At 41.6% G+C, this 15,711-nt stretch overlaps 1 protein-coding gene across 1 annotated transcript; it reads right to left on the reverse strand.

The window, feature by feature from the left end:
* Window positions 1–1,265: 1,265 nt before the first annotated feature.
* On the reverse strand, window positions 1,266–11,086 carry LOC144534598 (uncharacterized). Its single transcript, XM_078276603.1, has 16 exons — window positions 11,069–11,086; window positions 9,632–9,874; window positions 9,371–9,547; window positions 9,142–9,287; window positions 8,960–9,050; window positions 8,470–8,859; window positions 8,233–8,359; window positions 8,024–8,142; window positions 7,743–7,939; window positions 6,821–7,004; window positions 6,545–6,710; window positions 6,447–6,463; window positions 6,178–6,348; window positions 5,987–6,091; window positions 5,795–5,890; window positions 1,266–5,677 (listed from the first exon to the last, which is right to left on the reverse strand). The coding sequence occupies exons 1-16, from the start codon at window positions 11,084–11,086 to the stop codon at window positions 5,408–5,410; spliced, it is 2,517 nt and encodes an 838-aa protein (XP_078132729.1). The 3' UTR covers window positions 1,266–5,407.
* Window positions 11,087–15,711: the final 4,625 nt, after the last annotated feature.

Here is a 15,711-nt window from a genome sequence, read left to right on the forward strand (position 1 = left end):
TAACAATCAATCAATTAATCAATTTCATTTGTCACATGAAATGGTACGAGGTACAATTCCAGTGCAATGTATGTAGTATAATGTGTGTCTATTTTTAGCGTCTTAAAATTGTGCGTGATTCATCATGAAGCAGAATGTGGCCATCAGATCGACACACAGAAGAAGGGGTCACCCGGTTGAATGGCAGCGGCACTCCAGGATCCAACCGAGTCTCGGCGGAAGGACACCAAAGATACCGACCAACCCCTATGGAAACCAACACAGGCACAGAGGCCACCCAGCTTAGCTCACCGTCCGTTGCCTACACACTGGCTAGCAGGAAGCCCTGCAAAGAAGTCCCAGTCGGTGTTCCATTCCTTGATTTAGAGATGGATGCAGAAATGGTCTTGCTCTGGGGTTAAAGTGGGAGCTGGCAGGTGAAGGAACCCAAAGATCTGATCCTATTCCTTTCTCAAATGTAACACTTTAAAGTTTCTTATTATGGTAATATAAAGTATCTGTGCATTACACAGCACACTGACTTTTATAGTCTATATCCACGTTACTTTCATCTTTCTTTGTGTTGTAATTTTGGACTATGGTTAACTGCTCCTCAGATCTCTGCAGGGTAAATCCAGACAGCTAGCTATCTGTCCAATCTGAGTTTTCTGTTGCACAACTAAAACAACTTTTAAACGTACAAATGTTCCACCAAAACAATTTCTTCCCCAGCCTGTTTTACAGAGGCTCTGTGTGTGGAGGTTAGTGCCACCCAAGACGATTGTGATTGGTTTAAAGAAATGCGATTAAACCAGAGCACGTTTTTCTCCCATCCCAGAATGTTGTGTGGACTAGACAGACCCTCCTCCGCAGCGCTGTGGAGGAGGGTCTGGCAATGCGAGGCTAGTTCACTGGTTACTCTCGTTATTTCCTTCTTCCAAAACAGTGGGGAAGAACACCAGGAAATTGCCAGGAGTTGAGTTTTCATTAAAACAAAATGATGACTGGTGTGTTACCTGCGTGCTAGTCTGGATCAACGTCGGTACATTTCCAGGATAATTGCCTCAACATCCCTCACCTTCCGCTCTCTGTGCTGACATTTTCAAACGCTGTTCGATTCGTGAAACAACAGAGCTAGCGAGCTACACGCTGAAAATGTCAAGTTTTGAAGAAAGTTTAGATGGTGCAACAAGACAGGCCCGCTTGGTTCTTTCGGGGAGTGATTGTAAAGATTTACAAAGAATATGTTTACAGCATTTCCTCTCTAACTGGGATGTTTTGGGATCGATTGGTGGGATTGCTGTGGACGAAGTACACACGGAGATACACTGAATCAGAATCAGAATCAGAAATACTTTAATAATCCCAGGGGTAAATTATTTTTGTTACCACTCCAGGTATACAAACAACATATACAAACAACATATATTATCCAGACTTTTAACATATATAATAAAAACAAATATACAGTAATAATATATAAAATATGAAATATACAATGTTAATGTGCAAATAGTGCAATAAATGATTACACAGAGGGTGTGTGTGACTCTCTGAGGGAGGCGTTGTAAAGTTTAATGACCACAGGCAGGAAAGATTTCCTGTGGCGCTCTGTGGTGCATCTGGGTGAGAGCAGTCTTCTGCTGAAGGTGCTCCTCTGCTGGGCCAGTGTGACGTAGAGAGGGTGTGATGTTTAACCATGTACCCAGCTAATTTAAATAGCTCACGTTACTGTACCTTCATACCTAAATATTGTGGCGTTTGTGGGGTGAAAATGTTCCACCAAAACAATTACTTCCCGAGACTATTTTGCAGCGTCCAAAGCGTAGCGCAGCCCAAGACGATTGTGATTGGTTTAAAGTGCCTATATGTTGTTTTTTTTAAACTCCTGAAACACCACCTGTTTACCACAGCTTACAACCTCCTTTAGCTTAGCCACAGTCATTCTGTAAAGTGTCCTTGGGTTTCATGAAAAGGTTGGTCCATGTTGTGTCAGGCCTTAAAAAGCACCAATACCACACTGTGAAAACACTCCACTACAAGTCAAAGTCCTGCTTTCTTACTTAAGTTAAAGTAAGTATGTATCAGCTAAACGTACTTACTTAGAGTACTTAAAATAAGTATATATTGATCAGTGGAGATGTGTAACTGAAGTTATGTTTCTTCCTTCAAACAGTTTGGACCCAGAACCTAAGAAGTGAAGCTGCCAAATGTCTCCTCACATCTGGAGCAGTTCTGGCTCTAACTTGTTCTGCTGGAGGAGACATGAGACTAAAGTAAGTGCAAACAAAGCAAAGACGTTTACTGTTGACATTTAGACAACATGAACATATGAAATCACTCACAGATTAGAAAATTGATGCAAAGAAATCGGCTCAAAGTTTTATATTTGGTTCTATTTTCTCCACGATTTTGATCTTGTGATCTTCATTTGATAAATGACAGGAGCCTCATGCTGAAAATCATTTCAATTCAAATTTCTCTCATCACTCGACACACGATACCTCATAATGACGATGACATTGCACATAAATCAAAAAGAGAAAAAGTATTCATACTCTTTGCTATGACGCTTGATGCTTGCATCAAATGCCAAACACTCTTTTCATAATAGTACATTTTTGGATATACCATGACACTGCTGTACTAAATCTAAAGCTCTTTCATAAGCTCATATCTACACTATCCCCTATGGGCCACTACTGATTATTTGTCTTTGGTTAATTGTCTTTTGGTTAAAAAGTTATTTTATGCATGCAGCCACACATATTCAAGATTTTCCTGCAGCAAGGTGCGTAGAAAGATCCCCTGGCGGCACTGGCCGCTCACTACATCGACCTGTGCCGGTTGTGTTCCACCGGCACACCGTTTAACGGCATGTGAACATGGTAACATAAGTTAATGGTCAGTGACAAACTGTTAAGTAATTTAATACAGTATATCCTTGTAGATGTTCCCAAAGTATTAGAGCTAACATGAGCTAACATGGCTATTGTTAGCCTCGCTACCGTAGTGGCTTATTCCCACAGACAGTGCTTAGCTTATGCCACGAACTGTTTACGTTACTCATTAAAAGTAGCCTCATGGTGAATAATAAATAACGTTATGCCATATGTATGCCTGTTTAATGTTCCACAATGTGGAGTTTTGTATGATGGAATGTGTGATCATGTTCTACTATTAAACATACCAAAGGCGAGCATTGAGAAACAAATATATGTATAATGATACAGTCTATACTGGTGGTATAGGCATAAGCCAATCGACATGCAATCATCAGCCAGTTCTGCCGAGTATACGTTGGCTCCAGTCCCGGCAGTACCTCCACACTGCCTAGGCGAGACCTACACAGCAGCTTCACAACTCCCATAAGCGACCTCCGTGTTGCTTTTGGATCAAGCCGATTTGTATCTATCGGGCGGAATAGCAACGTGGATTTCGGTGCATCATTTTGGTGCCGCTGAAATACCTGCGCTGCTCTCTGGTGCTCGAAAACGGACATCAGAGGCATCAGAAGCATCACTGCATGTAACGCTAGTTAACATTACAATTCACAGCAGGTAACGTTAGTCAGTACTTGCTTAAATATGGTTAAATGCTGAAACTAAACGGTGTAACGTTAAAATGTGGCAGTATTTCACTGGAAATGATTCCAACACTGGAACACAAAAACAGTCGGCAGTTAAAGGGGTGCTATGCAGTTTTGGCAATTTCTTCTTCTTTGCTTTTGCTCACAGGTTTCTCTATAGAGCTCCCCCTACAGCTGCGGAATAGATATTTGGCAACACTGGTGTAAAAACTCGTTGGCGACTCTCCCCCCTCCCATCTTCTCCCTCTGATCATGTGCATTTGTTTTCAAAGAAGCCGGCGAACGCATGGAGCCATGTCCACTGAGGTAGACAGCTAGTAAGCTAGCTAGTAAGCCCGTAACAGACAGCGATCATAATAAAAACCTTTACAGACAATAGCAAACATCCTGAGGTCACAATAACAAGAAATACAAAGATTAAACTGAGTTTATCCCAAAGATACTTACAAGTGCAACAACAAGAACGCCATGTCAGCATCGGATTAGCAGGCTTCTGTTTGTCTCAGTTCTCGCCATTCTGAAAACGCAGGTCCGATGTTTACTCGTGTCTGACTCCTCGCTCGGTCAGTCTGCCGTTTCCTCTTTCTCTGTTCCTCCGACAATGCTTTCCTAGCTTTCTGCTTCTGTTTTTGCTGGCTCAGCCATGACGATAATGTGAAAAACTCCATCGCTACCTTGTTCTAGCTAGCCGGTTCCTGTATGTGTGCAGTGCCGTGAAGCAATTCGTTACATCGCAAGACCTGATATCATGCGGCTCACTGGCTCAAAGTTGCAAGGGTGGTTTTTCCGTTCACAGGCGCTAGGGGGAAGCGAGAAGGCCACCATTCAACCCGAAAAAAGTAATATAACAATTCCAATGACTCCGAAGCTGTTCAGTTAAGGTAAATTAAGCTAAAAAAAACTGCATAATTCCCCTTTAAAGACTCAGAGTTGTCGGAGAAACAACACATACTATAATGGTATGTTCGATTACAGTTGGTAAATTAGTGGTGCATTCAATGTTATTGTAAAATACCCTTTTATCATCTAGTGGTTCTTCTTTTTGTCGTATAACTGCAATTGACTAGTAAAATAAGTTTTGTTATAAGTAATTGTTATTATATTCTTAATAAAACAAAAAGATTTGACCATATGGCCTTAGCAATACACAAGTCGTGCTCTTCTTTATTTTGAAGTATCGATTCAGGCACAGTTAAGGAACCTACACCATTTCATAAGTTTCATTGTTTTAGGACCTGTATCAGAAAAAAACCCAAACGATACCCAACCCTACTCTGGGTCCTCCACAGGGTAACTAGACACCAGTCCTATAATGCGAATGAGGAAATCAATGAATTGACATCTGCCGTTTTTTGTTTTGTTTTTAATGTTGTGATATACGTAGGTCTTAAATTTCATTCATAATGGTCATAAAAAGGTCTTAATTCAAATTTGACTTGGTAGAACCTGCAGAAACCCTGCATTTTGACAACATTTGTTGGTTTTGTGAGCTAATGACTGCTTTCTATCAGAGCCAAAGTTGTGGTTCTAGGAGTCCAGAGTTTATTCTGCTGTCTAAATTGTGCCTGTGGCCTCCAAAGATTGCGGACAAGTGAGACCTCATCTTGGATTAGGTAATTAATTATTCTTTTTTGTGTGCCTGTTTTCCAGATTAGGAAAACAAATTTGCTGTTTTTCTCCTTGATTTCTTAACTGCCCGTATTGTTCACCTTCACCTCAAATGTTGAGGATGTTTTTAGTGTTTTTCATGTCCCAAAAAAAGTGTTATTCAAATCTCACAACTACCTTTGAGAGAAGCAAAGAGATGAAAGTATTACAATTTATTTCATATTGTATGATTTAACACGGTGAAACTCCCATGTGCTTTATAAGGTGAATATAATACTGTAAAGAATCTGCTCTAACATATTGACAGATATACATCAATGAATAATTGCTTTGTTGGTTATTTTTCACTAAACTGACGTATGTATTTACCTTGCCAGAGTCACGGCTCTTTGCTCTCAGCTTGTTGACCTGGGACTCTGCGATGTCAGCGCGCTCCTCAGCCTCCTCCAGCTCATGCTGAACCTTCCTGCACTTGGACAGATGAGTGTTGGCCTGCTCCTCCTGAAATACAAGACAGAAAAAAAAATGTGCAAAAAGATCCATAGTACTACTGTACATTAAAGTAATTATTATATATTGTCAAACTTTCAGTGTTGAAAATGTATGTTTTGTCCTTACCGCCTCCTCAGCCTGCCTCTTGTAGGCCTTGACCTTCAGCTGCAATTTGTCAACCAGATCCTGCAGCCTGCCAACGTTTTTCTTGTCCTCCTCAGTCTGTAATAGGCAATATAGATTTGCATGTGTATTTTTAATGGTAAATATATTAGATCATTGTTGTACTGTACATGGTAGCTATCAAAGTGACTGTACCTGATAGGTCAGCTCCTTCACCCTCCTCTCATATTTGCGGACACCCTTAATGGCATCTGCTCCGCGTCTCTGCTCAGCCTCAACCTCTGCCTCCAGTTCACGCACCTTCAAAAACCAAGACAATAAGTATCCGTCTTTCTTTTCCAAAAATCTTGCTTCAGTTGTGCAAATTCTTAACGTGACATTCATACCCTGGACTCAAGTTTCTGGAGCTGCTTCTTGCCACCCTTCATGGCCAGGTTCTCAGCCTCATCCAGGCAGTGCTGCAGGTCCTTAACAGCGACCTCCAGGTTCTTCTTCATCCTCTCCAGGTGAGCGCTGGTATCCTGCTCCTTCTTCAGCTCCTCAGCCATCATAGCAGCCTAGAAGAGACAGCATAAAATGTTAATGAGAAATATTCAGTCAGATCTGAGATCTCCTCTACAGAGAGATGAATGTGTTTTATATTGTTAAGCCTTACAATGTAAAATAAAAACCCTTTATTCTAACACAATTGAATACAATGTGAGAAATACAAGTGTTGAATACAATGTAGCTGTTATATAATGTAGAACTTACGTTGCAGGTTCTTGTTTTCCCGCTTCATGGTCTCCAGCTGATCCAGAGATTCTTCATAAGAGTTCTTCATCTTGAACAGCTCAGTGCTGAGAGAACGAGCCTCCTTCTGTGCTCCCTCGAGCTCGGCCTGACCCTCCTCGAACTTCTGCTTCCACTCTGCCAACACCTGAATAACATAATTAATACAGTTCAGTTGGTTATGTAGCAATATGGGGAAAATAAATATATATATTTAACTGTTTGTATGGCTTGTCCACACAAAGTAAACAATGCTACCTTGTCAAAGTTCCTCTGCTTCTTGTCCAGGTTGGCAGCCAGCCCATTGGCCCTCTCCACATCAATCATGAGGTCCTCCACCTCACTCTGGAGCCTCTGTTTGGTTTTCTCAAGAGAAGCACACTTGGAGTTCACTGCCTCAATCTGCTCCTCAGCCTCCTGAAGACGCTGAGCCAGCTTTTTCCTGTTTGAAAAGGACGAGATTTGTTTTCCACTGAAACTTTTTTCCAGATATTTTTTCATGAATGAAATAAAAATCATTACATAGTCTCAGAACCTAGATGAATATAAGAAAGCACTGCTTTAAAGGTGCAGTAGGTAAGCCTTATAAAACTAACTTTCTGTCATATTTGCTGAAACTGACCCTATGTTCCAGTAGAACTACATGAAGCAGATAATTTAAAAAAAATAAATCTGGCTCCTCTGGCACCACCTACAGCCTGTAGTGTGATTTGCAAAAATCCACAGCTCCCTGTTCAGATGCACCAATCAGGGCCAGGGGGGGTGTCTAACTGCGTGTCAATCACTGCTCAGGCACAGCATTCCATAGCGTCCTCCCCTCCCCCTTCCCTGCGCACGAGCTGCAGATAGGTTTCCTCCCCTTCCCCCCTCTTCACAAGCACTCTATCGTGCACAGCTCTCCCTTGTGGGGGGAGGGGCTTAAGGGACCGTTTGGGCTTTAGCGGAAAGGGGGAAGGGACTGAGAAGTTGTCGATGTTCAAATTTTTTGGCTAAGTCCTGGATCTTCACAATCCTACCTACAGCACCTTTAATCTAAAATGTTATTTTCGTAATAAGATACTAAATACAAACAATTGAAAAACCTGTTTAGAACATGTGTTTAAATGCAAGTACTGTATTTGAGTTATGCTAAAATGCTACACTTCTGATCTGGCCATTGAATGGTTTGAATGTTACTCACTTGGATTCCTCAAGCTCCTCAGTGCGCTGGATAGCATCAGTTTCATACTTAGTTCTCCACTGAGCCACCTCACTGTTGGCCTTGGACATTCCACGCTGCAGCTCAGCCTTGGCCTCTTGCTCCTCCTCAAACTGCTCCCTCAGCAGATCACAGTCATGGCGGGCTGATTGCAGTCCATGGGCAAGAGCATTCTTGGCCTGGTGTAAGACATGATTGAATTTACAAAATTCCTTAATCCCAAACTAATAATACCAAGACACACTCACTTAATGGTGTCTTACCTTAACCTCCTCTTCAATCTGTCTCTTCAGCTCCTCAATCTGCTGTGTGAATGCCTGTTTGCCTCTGGTCAGCTGGGAGACAAGAGCTTCTTTCTCTTCAACTTGAAGGCTGAACTCACCTTGTGTGAAAGATGTCATGATACATTAGTTTTTGTCATGTTACTTGATAATATACACAACAGATCATTCAGTTTAAAAGTTTTAGATACCATTTTCTGTCAGGAGACGTGCTTTCTGTGCATTTGAGTCATTGACTTGACGGACATTTTCATCATTCTTGGTCTTCAGTTCGCTGAGTTGGTCCTCTAGAGTACGGCACAGCTTTTCAAGATTTCCCTAATGAGTAAATAGAGATGAGATCAGTGATCATATTTCATTTATAATATTAATTACATTATTTACTATTCTTATTTAGTTAATAAAATAGCATGTAATGCATTGTGTACCTTTGCTTTAGCAACATTCTCCATGTTGCTGGAGAGGTCATCAATCTCCATCTTGTATTCACTCTTTTCCTTCTCAAGCTTCTGCTTTACACGCTGGAGGTTGTCGATCTGCTCTCCCAGCTCAGCAACGCTGTCGGCCTGCTTCTTGCGAAGAGCAGCAGCGGTGGCTTCATGCTGCAGAGTGGACTCCTCAAGATCACGACGGAGCTTCTGGAACTCAGCTTCACGCTTCTTGTTCATCTCAATCTGAGCAGCAGTGGCACCACCGGCCTCCTCCAGCCTCTCACTGATCTCCTCAAGTTCCCTGGAGAGGTCAGCTCTCTGCTTCTCAACCTTGGCACGAGCAGCACGCTCAGCCTCAATCTCCTCCTCCAGTTCCTCAATACGAGCCTGTTGAATATAGATGTGATGTCTTTCAGTAAACTTTCACTTTTACTACACAAAATTGGGAACACAATGCAGAAATGTTTCGTGTAATGCGATATGTGACCTGGAGCTCCTTGATCTTCTTCTGAAGCTGAGCACCCAGTGACTGCTCATCTTCAATCTTGCTAAGGAGCTGACTGATTTCAAAGTCCTTCCTGTGAGAATTATAGATAAAGTACATAGAGTTCATGCAGTTGACCACAATTTTTAAAAGAATGGTTGTACAAATTCCAAAAATGACGTTACTTTTTGATCTTCTCGTCAGACTGCTGCTTGTCATTCTCAAGATCCATTATGGATTCCTGGGCCAGTTTCAGATCACCCTCGAGCTTTCTCTTGGCTCTCTCAAGGTCCATACGGAGCTTCTTCTCTTGCTCCAGAGAACCCTCAAGCTAAGAAATAAGATGAGTTTTTAACCATCACATTCAAGAAGAATGCTCTTGCTTTGCCAATCCAAGAGACTTTGTAAACTTACATCATCCACTTGCTGCTCAAGCTTGGTCTTGGCCTTGGTCAGAGTGTTGACTTTGTCTTCCTCTGCCTGCAGGTCATCAAGAGTCTGCTGATGAGCCTCCTGAAGGGCTTTCTTTTCCTTGGTTAGCTTAGCAATGCTCTCATCTTGAGAGGCCATCTCCTCAGTCAGGTTCTTAACCTAAGTGTGCAAGAACAATCTTGTCTTTAAACGGTCATCATTATAATCTTACTTGATCTGCTGGACAGATTATTATTTACCAACCTTGTTCTCTGTGGCATGTTTCTCTTTTTCCACTTTGGCCAAGGTAAGCTCCAGGTCATCAATATCCTTCTTGAGCTCAGAGCATTCATCCTCCAGCTTTCTCTTCTTGGCAGTGAGCTCAGCATTGATTTCCTCTTCATCCTCCAGTCTCTCAGTTGTCTCTTTGAGTTTGGCCTCCAGCTGAATCTTACTCTTGATAAGTCCCTCGCATCTCTCTTCAGCATCATTCAGATTCTCTGATTCCTAGTTAATTTTCCAAAGATTGATGTTAGCGCATTAACATTAAAGGTCCCATGGCATGAAAATGTCACTTTCTGAGGTTTTTTTAACATTAATATGAGTTCCCCCAGCCTGCCTATGGTCCCCCCGTGGCTATAAATGGTGATAGGTGTAAACCGAGCCCTGGATATCCTGCTCCGCCTTTGAGAAAATGAAAGCTCAAGATAGGCCAATCTGGAATCTTCCCTTTATGTTGTCATAAGGGGAAAGGTTACCTCCTCTTTCTCTGCTTTACCCGCCGCCCACAGCTGCCCAGAGAATTTGGCCTGCCCATGAGAAAATAGAGCTACAACCATGGCCGAAAGCTGGTCAAGGCCACACCCCCACCCTCCACCTTGCCCCCCCTCTCTTCTCCTAAATAGCATTTAAAGCTACAGACACAGAAATGGCACGTCCTAAGGAAAGCTCATTGTGGGACTGGTTCTAGTGGCTGTAATTCTGCACCAAGGCTGAATTTCGGGAAAGAGACTTCAGATACAGTATTAGGGGACCACTAAGGTCTATATAAAAGAGACTTCAGATACAGTATTAGGGGACCACTAAGGTCTATATAAAAGAGACTTCAGATACAGTATTAGGGGACCACTAAGGTCTATATAAAAGAGACTTCAGATACAGTATTAGGGGACCACTAAGGTCTATATAAAAGAGACTTCAGATACAGTATTAGGGGATCACTGAGGCCTATATAAAAGCATCCAAAGAGCACCATGTCATGGGACCTTTAAACAATGTGAATCCTCTCAATGAACTGAATCGCACAACATTCAAGCAAACATTTGCGAACAAAGTTTTGCTAGACAAAATGGATCGTGCCATCTACCAACAAATGATCAATATTGCACAAGTTGTAATAGTGCTTATGTGCCAGCTGATAGCGACATATCAAGCTATAATAAGAAAACAACGACGCTATCAACACATTGCTATGATGATGCAGATGCAGATGCACGTAAATGCCCGACGACGGAGGCGGCCTGTGGTGTGGGAACGACAGCGCTCCAAACAGTTCTGGGAGATCGTGGTTCAGAGACACTTCACGGAAACCCTTTAGTTGAAGCATTTTCGGATGACCAAGACAACATTTGACCTGTTGTGTAATTTTTTTGGCCCGTCCCTTTCCCCAGATGTCGCAAGCTATCACCCTCCGGTTCCAACCGAGAAGCGTATCGCCATTGCACTCTACAAGACTACTGGCTACATGCGCAGAGTACAGAGTGGTAGGCGAAACGTTTGGAGTCAGCAAAACCATCGTGCACCGGCGTGTTTACGCCGTGTGCAATGCCATACGAACAAGGATGATGCAAAGGTATATATACCTACCTGGAGTGGATGAGGCGCATGATATCTCGCTGCATAACTCCAGAGCGCACCTTGTGCCACAGGTGTATGGCGCAATAGACGGGACTCACGTCCCGATTAGACCCCCTGCTGAAGGCTACAGGGATTTTGTCAATAGAAAGGGCTGGCCATCAATCGTACTACAGGCTGTGGTAGACAATCATTGCATCATAAGGGACATTTGTGTCGGCACTCCCGGTAGTGCGTCTCCTTGTTCGTCCACTTCCATCTGTCTTTGTTGACACCCGCCATGTGTGCAAACTGGGCGGAAATGAACTAAAACTTCTTCTTCTTCGTTTTGTGGCGGGTTGCAACCATGAAATGACCTAAAACTTAATCGCAATTCATTATTTATTCGGCAAATAACGTTTCCATCAGCGTTTATCGCATAAGCCGTATATCGATCAAGATAAAATCCGATGATACCGAACGTATTTCCTTTGAGTCGATATTCATGAAATTCAATCAAATTTTACTGTTTCCATAAGGCACTGTTTCCATAATACAATTTTACTGTTTTCATTCGATATCACTTAATTCAGATAAAAACATGTGGATGGAAACATAGCTAGAGACGGATCAGGGAACCCCTACATGTTGTATATAATTAGGTTGCATAATAAGCTAGGCCTACAATAACGTGTGGGCAGCCTAAAGCCTTTATACATACCTTTTTAGTCCGTAGAATATTAGGCTATTAAAATATTTGTTGCCATGATTTTATAAATCATGTTTTAATGATAAACATACATGGGGCACAATGAATCCTCAGGATTAACTGTATCTGTGCATGGCTACCATAGTGACTACCTTTAGGCCAGTAAGCCTATCATCAGTTTTTTTCACAAATAGGCTGATTTATATTTGCTAATAATGTGTTTGATTCATGTTAAGACATTTCATGTCATGTCATTTCAAACAACTCCCTCTTCAACCTAAATCTGCAACAACAAACCCCCCCCCACCCAACACATTTGTCATCACCACCCACCCAGAAAAACAATAAAGAAAAGATGACATAGTAACTACAATATGTAAGACCAATCAACAAAACAATATCAAAATAAACAATAAAGCATAAACCAAATAAACACATGTATAAATGACCGTAAGCCCATCATACATGTCTCACCCCCTCCAGAAAGCTCAGGTACTTTCCCCATTTTCTAGTATATATGCTGTTAGGAGAGCGACCGAGAAGCACAAGTGTAAAATACACAAGAGAAGTTCTCTTTATACCAGAACAGAAATCCAGATTTTCTTGGTTACCTAAACAGGGAAACATCATATGGTATTGTTAGTAAAGCAGTGATCCAAAAGAACAAAACCCACTTTCATAACTAAAACAACTTGAGGTGACTAACAGCAAGTGTCTCATGTGGTACTGAACAAGTATTGTGTAATATATCCCCTTTAAAATGACATCAACGTTGAAGCAGCTTTTAATAGTGAGAGTGAGAAAATATAATGCTCTTGTTTTGTTTTAATGCAGTTCTTATGATTTCATTCATACTGTATGCTCTGTTACAAGCTGTTTATTGCCAACGTTTTGTATCTCTTATTTTACTATTCTTTTAACCGTGTTATTTATCAATTATGGTCTGTATGTTTTTTTTGTATACTGTCTGTTTTTCTTGCTTTCTTCGCCAATTTCTGGCGCCATAGGAGGTTCGCGGTCCGAGGAGAGGCTTACCCCCTTGGATAGGACCTGTTGAAATCAGGTTACGTTACCTTGCGTAAGCATGATCGCCTGGCCAATAGTAAGGGCGGGTCTTGCCCCCCCCCCCCTCCGTCCGGTTTTGTGGCGAAATTAAACGAAGTGTGCACGAAGCAAGTGAGGATTTGGTCCTCTTAAATGAATCTAAAGCAGCAGGGAAATGCCTCTTGTTCTGTTCTATGGCTGTTCTGACAGACCAAACCAAGATATAAATATGGTCACTGACACACTTCCATTGACATCTTGCGGAGAGACTTTCAGACTTGCAGAGAGTTTCCTGGGAGGAAAGGCCAAAGTCATCAATGAAGAGTTTACTGTCACTGAGCTGACAGATTGGTTGGATTAAATCATCTCCATTATCAACTCCAAACCACACCACGTGCACCTTGCTGGAGGATGACAGCGTCACGGTAAGATAAAACGCTACCTCTACGCCCGCCGTGGTCGATGGATGATAATAAATATGCTACATCATTAATAATGACACTATGTTGCCTTAGCATGTAGACCAGTTAATGGTGTTCTGCTTCTGTGCGGTTGTGTGAGATTGTGTTTGTTAAGGTGTCGCTGGCTTTGTTCTCTGTATGTTTTATTATAGGAGAGTTTATCACAGCCAGGTATGTCAAGGCTGCGTCTATCGCAGGCCTCAGTACATGTATTTATAATAGCAGGACGATCATGGAAAATGTAGACTTTGGAAAACATAACAAGAACTATAGGCTAAATACCTATCCGTTTTTTTCACAGTCCCAAATGTGTTTTTTTATTTTATGGTTTATATCGACTAGCACTTTTAGCCAAAATGTGCTCAGTAAATAAGGGACTTCACTTGACAAATAACTTTATAGAAACAGAGTTAACCCTAGTTTGTTTATTTGCCTCCTCAGCATGGTCTGATTTTAATAGTGTGCAAAAAGGCCTTTTTCTGACTTCACGTTTTCACTGCGCTGATCTAATCTCCGAATCATTTCACATTTAAGAATAAAAAAAGAGAAGGAAGTTGTAGAGGATGAGTGGAGAAGGTGAGGATGTGCTAGGCTACACCCAGGCAACAGGAAACCCGTTTGATCTTTTGACCAAAGTTATGTGAGGATATAATGATATAAATATAATCCTATGACAAGTGTTGTAATTTAGTTTTTCACCTCTCACCAACAATGAATGCGTTGATCAGCAGATTGATTAACGGTGGTGTGGACGTGCTGCCAGTGTCTCTTTCACGCGCAGCCTACAGCTCGTTTGTAGGTTTGCAAAGTAGTGTAAAAGTAGCCTAAATGTCTTTAAGTTTATTCCTTTTTGCAGTTATTCATGTTGCCAATTTTATATCCCAACGTCTTTATTTTATTTAGTGTTTGAGAGGAAATTAGGTGTAACTACCTCCACACACACACACACACACACACACACACACACACACACACACACACACACACACACACACACAATCCTGATAGTCAAATGGTATTTGCAATTCAGTGTGTGTGGTATTAGTAGTGGTTTGGTTTTATCTACTTGGGTGTGTCAGACAAGTGGGGGGGGTTTATCACAAATAGAGTTCCAGGCAAATAAATAAAAAAGGGTTATAAGAGAGAGTGTGTGTGTGTGTGTGTGTTTGTTTAACTATATTCGTGGGGTCCAAAAACCGGGAGTCCAGTATACTTGTGGGGTCCTGACAGCTTTGTGGGTCCCAAAATGCTGGACCCCACAACTTTAAAGTGCTGTTTGAGGGTTAAAACTTGGTTTTAGGATTAGGGTTAGAATTAGGTTATGGTTAGGGTGAGGGTAAGGGTTAAGGTTAGGCATTTAGTGGTGACGGTTAAGGTTAGGCATTTAGTTGTGATGGTTAAGGTTAGGGTAAGAGGCTAGGGAATGCATTATGTCAATGACGGGTCCCCACAAAGATAGTGCCACAAACATGTGTGTGTGTGTGTGTGTGTGTGTGTGTGTGTGTGTGTGTGTGTGTGTGTGTGTGTGTGTGTGTGTGTGTGTGTGTGTGTGTGTGTGTGTGTGTGTGTGTTTTTCCCTGTACTATGTAAAGAGAACAACTTGGAACTTAACCTCAAAACACATAAACTGTACATAAAAGGGGATAGAGTGAAGAGAGCATCTAGTTTTAGGTTCTTGGGCACTCACTTTCCTGAAGATCACACATGGAAAATAAACACAAACTCACTGGTTAAAAAAAGCACAAAAGTGACTCTACTTCCTAACAACAGTCAGGATGGCTGTTGAAGTCATTCAGCAGCACAAAGGACTTCCTTGACTCAGCACATGAACGCGCTTTTCATGTTTGAAAAAATACAGGTCCATCAGAGCACCGACCACAACACTGATCAACAGTTATTACCCTGAAGCCATCACCACACTGAACTCTGCACTGAATATACAATATCTTATAGACACAGCAGTGCAATATGATTTTTTTTCTTGCAATTATCTTTTATTTTATTTTCAAATGTTACAATACACAATAACTTTTTAACCTTTTTAGTCTTTAAAACTTTTAACATGTGTAGGATTCCTCTAGTCTCAGGATTGCTGCACCTGTTTAGATATGGAACTTTTTTTTAAATGGAACAGACTTGAGCATTAGATTTAGAAGATGTGTGTGTGTGTGTGTGTGTGTGTGTGTGTGTGTGTGTGTGTGTGTGTGTGTGTGTGTGTGTGTGTGTGTGTTTGCACGCTTTATCATTTACTGCATAATTGTAAATGTATAAACATAAACATAAACAGTTAATGTAAT

Source organism: Sander vitreus, chromosome 19, assembly GCF_031162955.1.
Source record: "Sander vitreus isolate 19-12246 chromosome 19, sanVit1, whole genome shotgun sequence".
NCBI lineage: Eukaryota > Metazoa > Chordata > Actinopteri > Perciformes > Percidae > Sander > Sander vitreus.

Excerpts from the sequence above, each read along its gene's own strand:
- LOC144534598 (XM_078276603.1), bottom strand. Across the intron at positions 9,288-9,370 it reads TTGAGCAGCAAGTGGATGAT|CTTGAGGGTTCTCTGGAGCA; the intron begins GTAAGTTTACAA and ends CTTATTTCTTAG. Across the intron at positions 6,092-6,177 it reads TCCAGAAACTTGAGTCCAGG|GTGCGTGAACTGGAGGCAGA; the intron begins GTATGAATGTCA and ends TGGTTTTTGAAG.